This window comes from Hevea brasiliensis, chromosome 4, assembly GCF_030052815.1.
Source record: "Hevea brasiliensis isolate MT/VB/25A 57/8 chromosome 4, ASM3005281v1, whole genome shotgun sequence".
Classification (NCBI taxonomy): Eukaryota; Viridiplantae; Streptophyta; class Magnoliopsida; order Malpighiales; family Euphorbiaceae; genus Hevea; species Hevea brasiliensis.
The window spans coordinates 113,217,970-113,233,277 of record NC_079496.1 but is presented as its reverse complement, the minus strand read 5'-3'; the positions used below and the strand labels follow the sequence as shown (position 1 = coordinate 113,233,277).

The window sequence follows — 15,308 nt, the reverse complement described above, 5'->3', positions numbered from 1 at the left end:
GTCCACAGGGGTATATATAGGGGAAAATGAGCATTTATTGCTGAGTAGAAAACGGCAACGCCGAGAATCGAGGGCAATTAATGCTTTGACCAGACCGGACCTGAGGAAGGGAAAAGATCAGAATAATGGATCGGAAGATGGGAGACCAGCATGAAAGATCGGAAAAGAGCATGTGAAAGAGATCAGAAAGAGGAGGGATCGGAAGGCAAAAAGAATAAGACAAATCCCAATAACCGTCATCAGAATCAGAGCCGAGGTAGTTAAAGCGTGGCAGACGAGATCTCCACCGCACGCCTAAGAATCGCCCACAATGCTGACAGGTGCCAGGATATGTCATGACAGTCCTGTACATCCCAATCTCCACCGTTGATCCCACTTGTAAGGACAAACCCGGAACCCTTGGATCAAGAGAGAAGACGACAATACCAGCGTCTTTCGCTCTTAGCCCTCAGATCGTTCTGGACAAGAAGATTTGAGACCGTCAGATGGAAAGAAGAAAAGGACAAATATTATGAAGAGTGATCTCAGCCATTCATTTTGATTCTCTTTAATTCCTGAACATCCAATCATGTCCTTCGAAATCCTGACCTTCCATCTCCCTCAAAATAAATCCTGACCCTTCAAGGGGAGCACCCGGTTCCTATAAATACCTGCATGAAAAACTGTTCAAAGGAGGGACGGGCAAAAAGAGAGGCTGTTATTATAGTGGAGGAACTCTGAAACTTCATTCAGTTTGTTACTCTGCTACTTAGAAGTGTTGATTAAAAGACTTTTGAAACTAGTTTTCTGAAGTGTTTTCTTGAAAAGGATTCTGAATACTGGAACTCTACATTTTCAGTTTGTTCATTATCTGGTCACACTCTCATCTCTGTTTTCATTCCCATTGTTCAAGACTTCATTCGACTCGGTTTTTTTATTTTAATCTGATCATATTTTAACTAAGCACCCTTCGGTTCACGACGAAAACCAGTCCTCAGGCTAATCAGTCCACTGTCTTATCTCTATTTGCCACCCAGTAGTTATCTCAATAGATTTGGCTCCTCACAGGTAAGAGCTCATATTACTGTTTTATTAAGTGTTTACATTTACTTTTCGCAATTTCTTTGTTATTCTTACGTATGTGATTTTCTCCAAGTTCATTTTTTGCAAAAGGGACCCCAAAGAATGTTACTCACGAGTTGTCTCTTTAGTGATTAGCCCGTCATTTTATTAAATTTCGTCATTTCTGAATGCGAGCTCTCTAGCTCCTAGTAGCGTGTAAATGGTCAGGTAAGACGTAGGTAACTGCAATTTAAGGATCTCTTTTAAAAGAGAGAACCTGAATAACACGTCAGGAAAATAGCCAAACTACTAGGCTGACGTAAATGGCAATTCGGCAAAGATGCCATAAAGTGGAATAAAACCGAAATAAACGAAGCAGAATAGATCGGTCATTAATAGGTATTGGTAAAATGGCTACATGGGAGGCCGATAAATCGAGTCCGGCATTCCCTGTTTAGTCACAAGGTGCCGAGAAGCCTTACCCTCAGCATCTTTGAGTGCCAGAATCCTTAGCTTTAGGCTCTTATGTCATGTAGCTGAAATTAAAATCCGGGAGATCGGAAAAGTCCTTTTCAGGCTCCTGTTAATCTAAAAGAGATCGGAGGAGAGTTCTTATCTGGTCTCAACTCAAAATTTTAACAAACGTTAACTAGAGATCGGAAGAGAGTTCTTATCTGGTCTCAACTCGAAAATTTAATAGGTACCTAAAAGAGATCGGAGGAGGATTCTTATCCGATCTCTAATCAGAATTTTAATAAATAGGAGATCGGAGGAGGGTTCTTATCCGGTCTCCACCTGAAATAACTTAAAAGAGATCGGAGGAGAGTTCTTGTCCGATTCTCACACCAAATCTTAATAATCCCAAAATAAAAAAACGATTCGTAACGTCAATTCACTAAGGTTGTCTCATTTACTTATGTATCTGGGTAATTCGAATTTAGTGAAAGATCAAATATTCCTTTTACCAAAAGGATTAACATTCCCATTCAAGCCCTCCTAACTAATTTATGAAGAACGCAAAATTAAATCTACTTACCCTTATTAAGGGACGAGGTGGGGTGCCTAACACCTTCCCCACCCGTTTACGGACCCCGAACCTAGAATCTCTGTTTTGAAGTGGTTTCATTTTTAATTTATCTTCTCAAATGGTTTTCCTTAGTTTTCCCTCAAAACTAAGGTGGCAACTCCTCACTTCTTCCCACTTCGGTGAGTTGATCGTCCAGGCGACCGCAAAATCCATTGCGACAAGAATTACAGTTGACTGATAGAAGACTGATAGAGTGTATGCAGCATGTCATGGGGCCTATGCCTAGACAATGGATGAATGACTACGTGTTACCCCGGATGGAGGGTTTGACATGGGCTCAGTTTGTGGAACTTTTCATCAATCGGTTTGTGCCAGAAAGCTTCAGAGATCAAAAACAGTGGGCCTTTGAAGCCTTAAGACAGAATGGCAGGTCTGTAGATGAATATGCTACAAAATTTCTGGAATTGAGCAGATATGCCCCTCTGATGAATTCTGAAACTATGAAGGTGAAGAGATTCCTAAAGGGGCTTGACAGGAGGTATGCAAACCTGGCCATGATGTCTGATCAGTCTTTTGACGTGGTAGTTGATCGAGCCAGACAGATAGAGATTAGCTATGCTATGGATGACAGCGGAAGGGCAAAGAAAAACAGAGCAGAGGGTTCTTCAGGTGTTCCCCACATGGCTACTACAGACAGTGGTGGCCAAACTAATTACAGAGGAAGAAGCAGGAATAAGAGAAGTGGTTTTAGACACAAATCCCGAGGATTCGGACCAGGGTACGGATCCAGTAGTGGTAATAGTTCAGGGTACAGCAGTTCTGGGTCTGGTTCAGGATCCTCCTTGGCACCTTGTGCACAGTGTGGAAGAGGACATTCAGGACCTTGTATGATGGGTTCAGGAGTATGCTTTAGGTGTGGCCAACCAGGTCACTTTGCTAGGGAATGCCCCGTGTTCAGTGAGTCACAGATGGGGTCACAGGGTTCTGTTGCAAATGTTCCTTGCCAGTTGTATCCGGGTGCTTCCAACATGGCAGGCAGTTAGTTCAGTGGCCAACAGGGCCGAGGACAAGGGGGACGTGGATTTGGAGGCAGATCAGGAGGTAGAAGTCAGTATCAGGGTTCTGCCACTCAGGGTAGGGGTCAAGCTCGGGTTTTCACCCTGACCCACCAGGATGCTCAGGCTTCAAATGCAGTTGTGGCAGGTATTCTTCTGGTCTATTCCTATGAGGCTCGTGTTTTGATAGATCCGGGTGCTACGCACTCATTTGTCTCCCCTGTGTTTGCCATGAGGTTGGGTAGAAACCCTACAACCTTAGAATGTCCTTTGTCGGTAGCTATCCCGCTTAGTGACAACATAGAAGTAGATATGGTTTTTCCGGGTAGCCCAGTGGTAGTGGATGGAAAGATCCTCCCAGCAGACTTGGTTCCTCTACCAGTAATGGATTTTGATGTAATCCTAGGGATGGATTGGTTGTCAACTCACTATGCCACTTTAGACTGCAGGAACAAAAAGGTGTATTTCCACATACCTGGTGTGGAAGAGTTTAGTTTTGATGGTGATAGGAGCGTGGCTCCATATAATTTGGTGTCAGCAATTAGTGCTAGAAAAATGTTGAGGCGTGGATGCTAAGGGTATTTGGCATTGGTGAGAGATACATCTGTAGAAGGTGTCAACATGGAAAATGTTCTTGTTGTCAGAGAATTTATGGATGTCTTCCCAGAGGAGCTTCCAGGGTTGCCACCAGGAAGGGAAATAGAGTTTTGTATTGATGTTGTGCCGGGTACAAACCCCATATCAATGCCACCTTACAGGATGGCACCAGCAGAATTGAAAGAGCTGAAGGAGCAACTACAGAAGCTTTTGGACAAGGGTTTTATACGTCCGAGCACTTCACCCTGGGGTGCTCCTGTTCTATTTGTGAGAAAGAAGGATGGGTCATTGAGGTTGTGTATTGACTACAGACAGTTGAACAAGGTGACTGTGAAGAACAAGTATCCACTTCCTCGGATCGATGATTTGTTTGATCAGCTCCAAGGGGCTAGATTCTTTTCCAAGATAGACCTGCGATCAGGCTACCATCAGTTGAGAATCAGGGATGAGGACGTGTCCAAAACGGCATTCAGGACAAGATATGGTCATTATGAGTTCTTGGTGATGTCTTTTGGACTCACTAATGCACCAGCAGCCTTCATGGATTTGATGAACCGGGTGTTCAAGCCATTTTTGGACCGTTTTGTTATCGTATTCATAGATGACATTTTGGTATACTCTCGGACCGAGGAAGAACACGTGTGGCACTTGAGGATGGTGTTGCAGACTTTGAGGGAGCACCAGCTATACGCCAAATTTTCGAAATGTGAATTTTGGCTAAAAAGCATCTCATTCTTAGGACACGTGGTTTCTAGTGACGGCATTCAAGTGGATCCCAAGAAAATTGAAGCTGTAACTGATTGGCTTAGGCCTACAACAACGAGGTGCGAAGTTTTCAGGTTTAGCCGTTACTATAGGCGTTTGTACAGATTTTTCCAGGATAGCAGCTCCCCTAACTAAGTTAACCCGGAAGAATGTTCCATTCATTTGGACAGATGACTGTGAGGAGAGTTTCCAGAAGCTTAAGGAGTGTCTAACCACTGCCCCTGTGTTGACACTACCTATGAGTGGTGAAGGATACACTGTGTACTGTGACACTTCCAGAGTTGGCCTAGGGTGTGTTTTGATGCAGAATGGAAAAGTAGTGGCTTATGCTTCAAGACAGCTGAAGAGGCATGAGCAGAACTACCCCACCCATGACTTGGAAATGGCGGCTGTAGTCTTTGCACTTAAAATCTGGAGACACTACCTGTATGGTGAAGTGTGCGAGATATACACCGACCATAAGAGTTTGAAGTACATCTTCCAGCAGAGGGATTTAAACTTGAGACAGAGAAGATGGATGGAGCTTCTAAAGGACTATGACTGCACTATCCAGTACCACCCTGGGAAGGCCAATGTAGTAGCAGATGCTTTGAGCAGAAAATCTTCTAGCAGTTTGGCGCACATTTCAGCGGAGAAGAGACCGTTGATTCAGGAGGTACATGAGTTGATGGATCAAGGTTTAATCCTAGATCTTTCAGATGAGGGGGTATTGTTGGCTCACTTTTCAGTGAGGCCAGACTTGAGAGACAGAGTTAGAGTTTCCCAGCACAGAGACCAACAATTGATGAAGATCATAGAAAGAGTACAGCAAGGTGAAGGTGGTGAGTTTGGATTTGCCAATGATGGCGCCCTAGTGCAAGGTTCTAGGATATGTGTGCCCGATGTGGACAACCTCAGAAATGAAATCATGCAAGAGGCACACTATACACTGTACAGTGTCCACCCAGGTTCCACCAAGATGTACCATGATGTGAAAGATAGCTATTGGTGGAATGGCATGAAGAGAGACATAGCAGACTTTGTGTCCAAGTGCTTGACTTGTCAGAAGGTGAAGTTTGAACACCAGAGACCGTCAGGGAAGCTGCAAGAGCTCCCTATCCCAGAATGGAAGTGGGAAATGATTACTATGGATTTTGTGACTGGGTTGCCTCGTACCATGCGAGGGTATGATTCGATATGGGTAATTATAGACCGCTTAACCAAATCAGCTCACTTCTTACCTGTGAAGACTACATATTCTGTGGCACAGTACGCTCGACTCTATATTCGAGAAATAGTCAGATTGCATGGAGTTCCGGCTTCCATAATATCTGACAGAGGGCCCCAATTCACTTCGCGGTTTTGGAGAAAGTTGCAGCAGGCACTTGGCACACAGTTGAACTTCAGTACGGCTTTCCACCCTCAGACAGACGGACAGTCCGAAAGGACAATCCAAACACTGGAAGACATGTTTCGCATGAGTGTTTTGGATTTTGGAGGTCAATGGGATGAGCAGCTAGCTTTGGTGGAGTTTGCCTACAACAACAGTTACCATTCCAGCATAGGGATGGCACCCTATGAGGCACTATATGGAAGAAAGTGTAGGTCTCCTCTGTGTTGGACAGAAATGGGGGAAGCGAAGGTGCATGATGTAGACCTAGTGCAAGACACTTGAGGTAGTTCCTTTAATCGAGAACGATCAAAACTTGCTTTCGAGGCGTAAGAGTTATGCAGACCCCAGACGGAGGGATGTGGAGTTTGCAGTGGGCGACTATGTATTCCTGAAGGTTTCTCCAATGAAGGGAGTCATGAGATTTGGAAAGAAGGGCAAGTTGGCACCTCGGTATATCGGACCTTTTGAGGTTACAGATAGAGTTGGAGCAGTTGCCTACCGGTTGGAGCAACCACCCAACCTTTCTCACGTTCATCCCGTGTTTCACATCTCCATGCTCAGGAAATACATTCCCGATCCTTCTCATGTACTGCAGCCGGATGTAATAGAACTAAAGGAGAACTTGACATTTGAGGAGCAACCTGTCGCCATAGTGGACTACCAAGTGAGACAACTAAGATCAAAACAGATCCCTATAGTTAAGGTTTTGTGGAGGAGTCAGTCAGTGGAAGAGTGCACCGGGAGTCAGAATGGGACATGCGTAGCAAGTACCCTTATCTGTTCAATGTATAATCATGTGCTTTATTCTGCCTTGTGTAAAATTCGAGGACGAATTTTCTGTAAGGGGGGAAGAATGTAACACCCCAAAATTTTAAGTTTTATTAGCATTTTTGGTATTTTAATTTTATTTAAATTTTAGGAATTTTTTTTTAGATTTTTCGGATTTTAAAAATCGGGTTCGATTTTCTGAAAATATAAACTTTGATGATTTTTAAAAATTAATTTAAAGACCACGTGGCAAAACTAAAAATATATTTGGAGTTTACGTATTTTTCTGAGTTTTCTGGAATTTTTTCGAAATTTTTGGACCAAGTTTTTGGTCCCGAGGCAGAGTAAAAATTTAAAATTTTATATCTTGAATCGGACAGGCCGAATCGAACCGGACCGGATCGGACCGGTCGAATCGGACCGGCCTTTTTCTTTTTCTTCTTCCCTTCCCCGCGCGCGTCGACCTCTCTCCCTTCTCTCTCTCTTTTCTCTCTCCTCCTGCCCCTGCCGCCGGCCAACCACCTCCCCCTGCCTCCCCACCACGCCGGCAGGCCGACCTCCCGGCCTGGCGCGCCCTAAATGGCGGAAACGCCCTCCCCTGCACGCGCGATGTTTCGACTTCCCCGGCCAAAATCCGGCCGATCCGGCCACTAATTGGACCGGGTCTTGTGTCTAAAATCATCTACTCGGCGAGAGCTTTCCATAGACACCAAGAACGCCGAAATCCATCGAGCGGTTTGTCCAATTTTTGCTCGGAAAATTTTTAGCCCATTTCGACTTTTGGGCTAGATTTCTCGAAAACCGTGAATCCCACGAGAAAACCGAGGGTACCAGCACGCTCCACTCGTCGAGAGCTTCGCGGTGACATAAATTTCAAATTTTTTCGACACCGTTTTTCGGTGGGTCCCACGGAACTTCGCAGTGTTTTTCCGAGCATTTAATGAGCTTAGAAAATTCTGAAAAATTTATGTACTAACCCCCATGTTATGGGCTTCGTGTAGGTATCCTCAATTCGCAGAAATTCGGCGATTGACCAAGATGCGTGAATTTCGGCATGCACTGTTCTGGAAAAGTCTCCGAATTGGATCGAGGTTTTGGCTAGCCCCCCATTGTCAGACGTCCCGAGCGCGTTCCAGAAGTCGGAATCGACAAAGGTAAACCCGAACCTTGCTTTTTCATAATTTTCTAGTGCTTAAATAGGATTAAAAATCCATAAAATATTCGTGGTAGCTTAGAAAATTATGATTCTTTTTGCAATAGCTTAGTAATATTGCTAAGGACCGCGGGGCAAAGTTTTAGAATTTTTAGAGCTTGTTTGGGCAGTTTTTACAAAAATGATCAATTATAAGGACTAAATTGAAATTTTACATATTGTGATGGATGATCGATTTGATGGGCGGGGAGGGGCTGTGTGATATGATTGAGCTGTGGATATATGGATTGTGAGTATAGAAGTGTGTTTTGAGCACTTTTGCAGGTTGGGTAGGTCCTAGGTATAGGGGAGACTCTGCCGGATTTTCGGCACGACTTAAGACGTAATTGGTCTTTTCTTGAATTGTATTGAGTCATTTGTATTAAATAATTGTAATATAATTGTCAGGTGAGCCGGGACAGCCTTCTTCCTCCGCCCAGCCGCCACAGTGATTGTCGTCAAGTCTGTGAGTAAAATATTAATTTTAATTGTAATTTCGATATTATTATATGTTCAGCATGCCCATGCATCACTTATATGCATATATTTATGTAGTTAAACTCTAGGCACGATTTATGTTGCATTCATAACCGTTAACGTGCCATGAGTGTTGTTGTGGTAATTTGGAGCAGTGTGCGTGCGTTGGCGTGCGTGTGATGTGGTGTGGACTATGGATAGGACGGGTAGTCACGGCTTGAGTTCTTCGCTGGGACCCCCGATTTGGTTTATTAAGCGAAAGTCCGGCTTGAGTTCTTCGCTGGCACCAGGTTGGATTTAAGAGGGCTGTATAGGGGATCAGCTCCCATATATTATGATTGATGTTACAGGGTGCGTGAGTGCTCCAAATTACCTTTTTGATGTTATGATGTGAAAATGTTGTTGCTGTTGCATTTCACTCCACAGGTTGCATTAGTACTAGATAGTTATAGAGATTATGGTTAAAATTGATATTTTACTCTCTGAGTCGAACGCTCACTCCTGTTCAAAAATTTTTCCAGGCCACAGGAGGATATTTTTGAGGTTAACCTGCTTTCTCCCTCGCAGATCGATTACTACTGTTTGTATAAACTTGTTAAATCTTAGAATTTCCGCATGTGTTAGAAATGTTTATTTGATTTGGGTCTGTAACCTAAATTATTATTTTGGACCTGTAAACTTAATATTCTATGCATGTTTGATAGATTGGATGAGGGAGCTGAGCTCCCATTTATTTTTTATGCTGATGAGTATGTGGAGGGTGAGCTGAGCTCTCCAATTGAGTATTTATTGTGTTTACAGGTCGGGTGAGTCGAAAACTCCCCGTTGGAAAGTCCATTTTATGGCCGGACTCTGTCCGTTTGTTTTCTTGAATTTGGGCCCAATTGGGCCTTAGAGTTGGGTTAATGAACAGTTAGGCTTACTACGGGTCTCGGGGGTTTTAGGCTGGCCCAGGTCCTAGTGCCGGTCCGGCTCATAGGTTGGGTCGTGACAGAATGTTAAAGAAATGTAAATGTTAAGATGTATATATGATATTATAAAATGGATAAAATTATATATAAACACTTTCACCACAGAGTATATGTAATATATATTGGAAATTAAATAAAACGTCTATTAATATTGTTTGATCATATATAATGTAGAATATTAAAGATTCTAATACGAAATTGTAATAAGCTAGTGGTAATAGAAATAAAAAACGAAAATAAGAGATCTAAAATGACATGGAGAGAAGCATTAAAGGATTTACGATGGTTTTTAATAGAGTTAAATGACAAAAAAAGATTCACATAACGCAAACTCTAACTAATTTAAAATTAAGACTTCATTATCATTTATTTTATTGATGTAATTATTAGTATATAAATAAAGGCAATAAGATATGTTTTTAGACATAACTTATAGTTTATTCTTGCATAGCATAAAATAGTAATAATGCAATTAATTGTGTGCATATATATATATATATACACTAAAATTAAAAAAAAATCTTTTTATTATTTTCTTTTATAACAAAAGTACTATTTTTCAAATAAAAAGTAATAATTTTTTTACAATAAAAATTATAAATAATTTTTTGAAAATAAACTCAATTTTCCCCCTGTACTTTTTAGTAATATCCAATTTAAATTATTTTTAACTTTAGTATAATTTAGTCATTCTATTTTTTTTGTTTAAGTTCAAATTGACCAAATGTGAACAAAATGCTCAATTTAGACTTTGTACTTATTAGGAAAGTTTAATTTATCTCATTTTTAACTTTTTGTTCAATTTAACCCAAATGTTTCAATTTATAATCAATTTAGCCCAAAAATTTTAATTTAAGATTAATTTAGCTCAAAACTTAAAATTTATGAACTAAATTTCTTGATTTTTTTATTTAAATAAAAAAATTAAGAAGTTTAATTTTTTTTAATTTTGAGACTAAATTTTTTTATTTAAGCTCAAAAATTAAGAAACTCAATTTCTTTATTTTCTTGATTTTTGGGCTAAATTAAGTTTAAATTGAAATTTCTAAACTAAATTGGATAAAATGTTAAAAACGGGCTAAATTGAACTCTCTCAGTATGTACACGGTGAAATTGAGCTTTAATTCATTAAAAACTAGCGCATATATATTAATTGGATTAATTTGAACTTAAATCAAAAGTAAAAGGGTTAAATTGGATAAAAATTAAAAATAAACTAAATTAGGCATTCTTAAAAAGCACAAGGAGTAAATTGCGTTTATTTCCATAACTTTTTCTTAACTTGAATTGTTATATGGAAAATATTTATTTACAATGATAACAAATTAATCATATTATTAACATATAAAAAATTTGAAAAGCAAAATAAGTTTTTAAATATAATTTTATAATATTTTTTAATTATAAAACATATGAATATTATTTTTTAAATTTTGTATTATATAATTATTTTCTAGTGAATGTGTTTTTCGTGTTTGTACATTATTTTCCATAGAAAATAAAAATTAATATTTTTTTATAAAATAGAAAATAAAAAATTATTTTTATAAATAAACAGACCATTGAAAATTAGCTTTTCAATTTTTTAAAATTTAATTAAAATTTAAAATATAGCTTTTCCATGTTTCCCTTTATAACATAAGTCATGTTTTTCAACTGTTTTTTAAATAGAAAACAATGTCTTTTCTATAGCTAAAATTATAACCTTTTCAATTAAAATTAAATAATTATTTAAGATAATGCTTATTTACAATAATAAGAAATTAATTATATATTATAAAATAAATGAATCACATGTATTAAAAACAAAATAATTTTTGAATATATTTTATAATTTTTTAATTATGAAAAATATGAGTAATTTTTTACAATTTTTTATTTAGAAAGTTGTTCTATTATTAGCAAGTGAAAGTATTTTTCATATTTTCTTTATTTTTCATGAAAAATAAAATTTATAATTTTTTTAAAAATAAAAAATAAATATTTATTTTTCACAAGCAAACCTGTGCAATCCATTGGTTTAGTTGGATTTAATCCTAGATCAAACCAATCTTAAAAAAAGTTAAATGCATTTGATGAGAGACCGAACTGAAAACTAATCTAATCAAAATAAATGGATTCAATTTAATTCAAAAGTTCTCTGCAAAACAAAACTCAAGGATTTCATCTAGAAATAACCCATAATCTCAAGTTCTCATAAACAATCTCGGGAAACAATTACAATCCATCATCAGCACAATTGTTGGAGTTGATGAATTTTCGTAGAATATTTAATAGAAATTATGTGCCAAAAAAAAAAATATATATATATATATATATATATATTTTTTGATGTGAAGATTTTTGTTGAAAATGAGAGGTTCTCCATGTTTGAAGCCTTAAATTTAAGAAATTTGTCTTCTGTTTAGTGTGGATTTGTTAACTTGAAGAAGGCTTCCTTTGCCTATGAAAAGGAGAATGATGTGCAGAGAAAGTGAGGGAGTAGAGTGAGTGCGTGGAGAGTTGAGAGAAAATGATGATGATGATGAAGAAAAAAAGAATCTTTATTATGTATTAATGAAGTTTATGTTTCCTCTTCATCTTTAATCTCTACTTTGTTATGGTTGTTTTATTTTAGATGAAAAATATTTTGTGCTCTCCCTCTTTGTTTTTCCAACATGGTATCAAATTTGAGACTCCATTTTCTAACAACAATGAATCTCAATAAAAATAACTGAGAAGAACTAAACTGAATTCAAGTTCTCAAATTCTTGTAGAAATAAATTCATTCAATTCAGTTCATATGAAACTGTTGATTTGGCATTCGGGCATGCTTGATGTAGAGTATTTTCTACATTGCTTGGTTAGTGAGTAGTGCGAATTTCTCTGGAGTCTTGCCAGATAATATAGGATTCTTGGGCACGAATTTGCAAGTTGACTGAAGGAATAATTACAGAAAAAAAAAAGAGGAGTTGTTCACACAGCTGCGCAATGGCTGCTTATTTTCTAAACAATTTGCTTGCCTATACTATTCTATAAAGTATTTTAGGTGACCTTATTTCTGCTAAAAACTACAGGTTGGCTGCAAGTGCACCAACAGTCACAGATGAGGCATTTTCATCAGAGTCTGATGCATATCCTCGCTTTGAATTCAATAGGAAGGGAATGGCATCGCCATCTCTTCCCATATTCTTCACTCCATAAACAAAGGGATGACTGTAATGAAGCAGTAGTTGTAAGACCTCTCCCATGGAAGGCCTAGCAGAAGGCAGTTTGCTGGTACACTTAACCCCAAGTTGGAAAACAATGCTCATTTCATCCAAGCAAGAAGATTCCATGATCTCCTTATCCAACGCATCGACTATTGGTCTTCCTTCATTCATGTGACGCCATGCCCAGTCTGCTAGGCATGCATTCTCATTCCCAAAATTAGCCTCCTTCCCAGTTGTTAGCTCTAAAAGGACAACCCCAAAGCTGTAGACATCAATTTTGTCGTTTACTCTTGTTGTTTGAGCATACTCTGTAATTCAAGTTGATGCTTTAGTAATGAAAAGAGAGAGAGAGAGAGAGAGAGAGAGAGACAGAGAGAAGGAAACAAATCCATAATTATATCACTTGCCTGGAGCTATATAGCCGAAAGATCCAGCCGCAAGAGAAACTGTAGCTTCTCCTTTCTCAACCAATAGCCTTGCCAAACCAAAATCAGCAATTTTTGCATTGAAAGCAGAATCTAACAGGATATTGCTTGATTTGACATCTCGATGAATAATGGGGGGTGAGCAATCATGGTGCAGGTAGGAAAGGCCCTGGGCGGCTCCCACTGCAATCCGGAACCTCATAGGCCAGTCTAAGTCCACCCCTGTTGATCTCTTCTTCGCATGCAGCCATTGATCCAGGCTTCGCTTCTCCATATACTCATAGACAAGAAGTTTTGAATCGTCATTGCAAATACAGCAAAGCAGCTTCACTATATTCAAATGCCTTATTCTACCCAGTATCTGAACTTCCGCATTCAACTCTTTCTCAAGCTTTTGGTCTAACTTCTTGTCATTGCAAATTCTTTTCACAGCAACAACAACGCCTGATAGATAAGTAGCCACACGGTATACTTTTCCTGATCCTCCACACCCAATCATATTGTTTTCTGTTAACCCTGACAATATATCTGATACAGTGAAATCCAACTTCTGAAATGAAGTAAGCTTCCATTTTGAATCTAATACATGCTTTTTCTTTTGGTAAACTCTAATCACCAAGAATGAGAGTAACGAAGCCAACACAAAGGCTGTTGCCAAAACACTTGATATCAGAGCTATGGGTTCGGTTGATTTTTTGCTTGATTTTTGAGTATTGAAATTGCAGACATTAAGGCTTAGCAATGAACTTCTGGTACAGAGACCAGGATTACTCAAGAAGCTGTTATTATGAGCAGCATTTTCTAAACTGATTGGGATTTCCCCTGTGAGATGATTGGAAGAGAGATTGAGAAAAGTAAACCTCAGAGAGTTAAACCGAGGTGGAATTTGGCCTGTAAATAGGTTCTCAGATAAGTCAAGTTCGAGAAGATTGGGTAGAGAACCGAATTCCTCCGGGATTTGTCCAGAAAGTTGATTTCGGCTCATATTTAGAGTAGTTAATGACTTCCATGAGACTATATCAGAAGGAAGGGATCCACTGAGTTGGTTCCCATCAAGCAAAAGAGAAGTAAGACGAGGAAGAGCGGTTAATTCTTGAGGGATTGTGCCAGAAAACAGGTTGTTACTGGCATTAAAAACCACAAGATTCCTCCAAGAAGCTCCTGTAGGAATTTTACCAGAAAACTTGTTGTTACTGATCTCAAGCCTAGAAAGATTCCCTGATACTTCATTAGGAAGCTCACCCATGAACAAATTATCGCTTAACATCAGCTATGCCAAATTGAAAGCTGTCCATAGACCAACAGGAATATTTCCAGTAAATGCATTACGTGAAACACTTACTATAAGCAAACCACTGCAATTCCCAAGTGATTCTGGCAATTCTCCATTGAGATTGTTATCTGTTGAAAGAATGATTCAAAATGTTGATGGCTGATTTTTCGGAGCATGAGTTTTTTGATGTTTTTTTGTTTTTAGTTAGGGGGTCTTAGAATGATTTATTATCTGTTAGTCAACATGTTAGTGGTCATATATATTTGGCACTAAATCAGGTCAAGGGTTTATGTTCCTATTTTTTAGTTTTTCTGTTGTTCTCTTGATATTATTTAAAGTTGTGTACTGTATTTCTTTTTTAAAACAGAAAGAGAAATAAAAATCAGCACTACAAGTCTTTTGCTTATCTTTCAATATTTTTTTTTATTTCTTTCTTTACCAACAATTGTAGTATCAGAGCTATACAAAGAAAGAAAGCCCCAAAAGTAACCAGGTTTCGGTCCTCTCTTTTTCTCAAGCACGGGAAAGAGAAAAGTAAAAAAAAAAAGGGGGATTTGAGTGGTGAGAGACACGAACCAGCAGAGAGGTGAAGAAAACCCAAAATTGAAAGGAAGCCATGGCAAGCAACGGAACCAGCTCAGCAGCACAGCCCCTAATTCCAATCTTCAAAGGTGAAAAATATCATCTTTGGAGTCTCAAAATGAAGACATTGTTCAAGTCTCAAGAGCTATGGGACTTGGTGGGGAACGGGTATGAAGAACCGAATCCAGCACCTGTCGAACCTGACCAGCGATTGAGAGAAAATCGCAAGAAGGATGCAAAGGCCTTACTACTCATCCAATCAGCATTGGAGGATGAAATATTTCCTCGAATTTCAGTAGCTTCTACCTCCAAATAGGCATGGGAGATTTTGAAGCAAGAATATTTGGGTGACAAGAAGGTAATTACTGTAAAATTACAAACTCTTCGTCGTGATTTTGAGACTCTAATTATGAAAGAAAAAGAATATGTGCAAGAATTCTTATCTAGGGTGTCTGGGATTGTCAATCAAATGAAGTCTTATGGTGAAAATTTAAGTAATGAAATTGTTGTGAGTAAGGTGTTAAGGAGTCTGAGCTCAAAATTTGATTATATTGTTGCTGCAATTGAAGAGA

General features: G+C 38.8%; 1 protein-coding gene across 1 annotated transcript; it reads right to left on the bottom strand.

The window, feature by feature from the left end:
- Positions 1–12,151: 12,151 nt before the first annotated feature.
- On the bottom strand, positions 12,152–14,277 carry LOC110638838 (receptor-like protein kinase 5). Its single transcript, XM_021789529.2, has 2 exons — positions 12,864–14,277; positions 12,152–12,764 (listed from the first exon to the last, which is right to left on the bottom strand). Exons 1-2 carry the CDS (start codon positions 14,146–14,148, stop codon positions 12,316–12,318), a joined length of 1,734 nt encoding a protein of 577 aa, XP_021645221.2. The 5' UTR covers positions 14,149–14,277; the 3' UTR covers positions 12,152–12,315.
- Between the last annotated feature and the right edge of the window lie 1,031 nt (positions 14,278–15,308).

What these genes read in the sequence shown, in the direction of transcription:
- LOC110638838 (XM_021789529.2), bottom strand. Translation starts at nt 14,148, where the DNA reads ATGTTAAGCGATAATTTGTTCATGGGTGAGCTTCCTAATGAAGTATCA. An exon ending in TTTCGGCTATATAGCTCCAG is followed by an intron (nt 12,765 to 12,863) that starts GCAAGTGATATA and finishes CTTGAATTACAG; the next exon opens with AGTATGCTCAAACAACAAGA.